Consider the following 1,832-nt stretch of genomic DNA (forward strand, 5'->3'; position numbering starts at 1 on the left):
AAAACCATGTGGGTTCATGGTGCACAATACCTGCCAATGGATGTTTGTAATTATTTGCTTTTATGGACATTAAATTTAAAAGAAATTGTGGGAATGCGATCATTGTGTTTTAAAGCCTTTTCAGTGTATACGATATGGCCAGCCCTGTCACAGTCCATACTCAGAATAAGATAATTTGTTCTCAATTAACTTGCCTGGTTAAAGATTGGTTAAATAAATACAATAAATACATTCCTCTGGGTGCTCTCCTTCATTCCAACCCATTCCCAATCCACTGTCTATATAGAGCAGCCAGTTTCAGCTTTTGGAGAGTTTCCCCATGTTCACTGAGACTTATATTTAACAAGAAACAGATTAACAGACTGAAAGAGTAACGGACAGATCAATCTAACTTCCAACTACACATTATAACATTGCCAATTAATTGAACTAGCAGGTTGCTAATGTTGTTGGAGCTGCAGGAGCTCCGGCAGAAAGTTAACTGTTCTGCTTCTCACACATTAATGTCTAATTACAATGTTGGCAGCAGCATTACATTCGACTAAAATGCGTGAACAAATGCAATATTGTCTTTAAGCACAATAAGTACCAACAACATTTTGGCATCGTGTAGGCTAAAGGCACCACCACCACCACCCTCCTCCTCTTCCCCATCAATGTCATGTCCCTCACCTGATCTGTCCCAGCACGGCGATGACAATGCTAAGTGCGAGGCCGTGTGCCAAGGCGGGCTGCAGCCTCCCGGTGCCCGCCGTGTTCTCGATAACGGACAGGCACCCCACGAAGATGAACAGGGTCGACCCCAGGAGCTCCGCCAGACACGGCTGAACATACCGCTCAAACACACGTGTCCGCTTGTTGTTACCAGCCGTACAAGCAATCCATTCAGTGTCTGGCTCCCCTTTCTCCAGTGCGGCCCCACTGAGGTCAGTGGTTGACATGGAGCACAGCGCAGCTGTAACTTCTTCTTCTTCTTATTTGAATTTCCGGCAGTGTAGACGCATCGTGGCGTATTACTGCCCTCCGCAATTCTTTTGATGGGCTCTTCTTCTTCTTCTTCTTCTTCTTCTTCTTCTTTTCCCGCAGTCTACTGGAACCCGTCATCCCCTACTTTGTCCATTGGAGTGCAGCTACTGCTGCTACTTACTGTCTGAGCCCCCCTCCGCGGGACCCTCCTTGCCCCCTGCAATCTTATTTTGAGCTGCTTTGTCCCTCTCAGCCACCTCACCCAATTCCCTAACCACCTCCTCCGATTCGAGGCAGCTGTAACTGCCTCGTGTTCACGTTTATGATGTACTGTATGATGTCATAGTAGCACCGGCTAGAACAGGCTAGAACATTAGCTCTGACACAACATTCTGGAACATTCGTGATTCGTGATGATGTCACAGCTGAACATTCTAGAACCGCTCACATCCCTCTATATAAGTGTGTAACAAGCTATAGCGAATTGGCTGAGGGGGCTGCGAGGGACAAGGCTGCGAGGGACAAAGCAGCCCAGGATAAGATAGCAGGGGGCAATGTGGGTCCCGCGGAGGGGGGCTCAGACAGGAAGTAGCAGCAGTAGCTGCACTCCAATGGACAATGTAGGTGATGACGGGGTCCAGTAGAAGAAGAAAAAGAAGGTGAAGAAGGAGAAGAAGGAGAAGAAGAAGAGCCCATAAAAAGAATTGCGGAGGGCAGTAATACGCCTCGATGCGTCTACTCTGCCGGAAATTCAAATAAGAAGAAGAAGAAGAAGAGATGGCGAGGGACAAAGCAGCCCAGGATAAGATAGCAGGGGGCAAGGAGGGTCCCGCGGAGGGGGGCTCAGGCAGGAAGTAGCAGCAGTA

General features: G+C 48.0%; 1 protein-coding gene across 1 annotated transcript in view; it reads right to left on the minus strand.

The window, feature by feature from the left end:
* Positions 1–941, minus strand: part of LOC311240564 (uncharacterized protein) — a gene marked incomplete at both ends in the record, with an annotated part of 30,617 nt that extends 29,676 nt beyond the window's left edge. Inside the window, one exon of the mRNA XM_084329140.1 lies at positions 673–941. Coding sequence (XP_084185266.1) covers positions 673–941 — 269 coding nt within the window. The remainder of the gene's footprint in view (positions 1–672) is intronic.
* Between the last annotated feature and the right edge of the window lie 891 nt (positions 942–1,832).

Source organism: Notolepis coatsorum (assembly GCF_963971535.1).
Source record: "Notolepis coatsorum genome assembly, chromosome: 14".
Taxonomy (NCBI): domain Eukaryota; kingdom Metazoa; phylum Chordata; class Actinopteri; order Aulopiformes; family Paralepididae; genus Notolepis; species Notolepis coatsorum.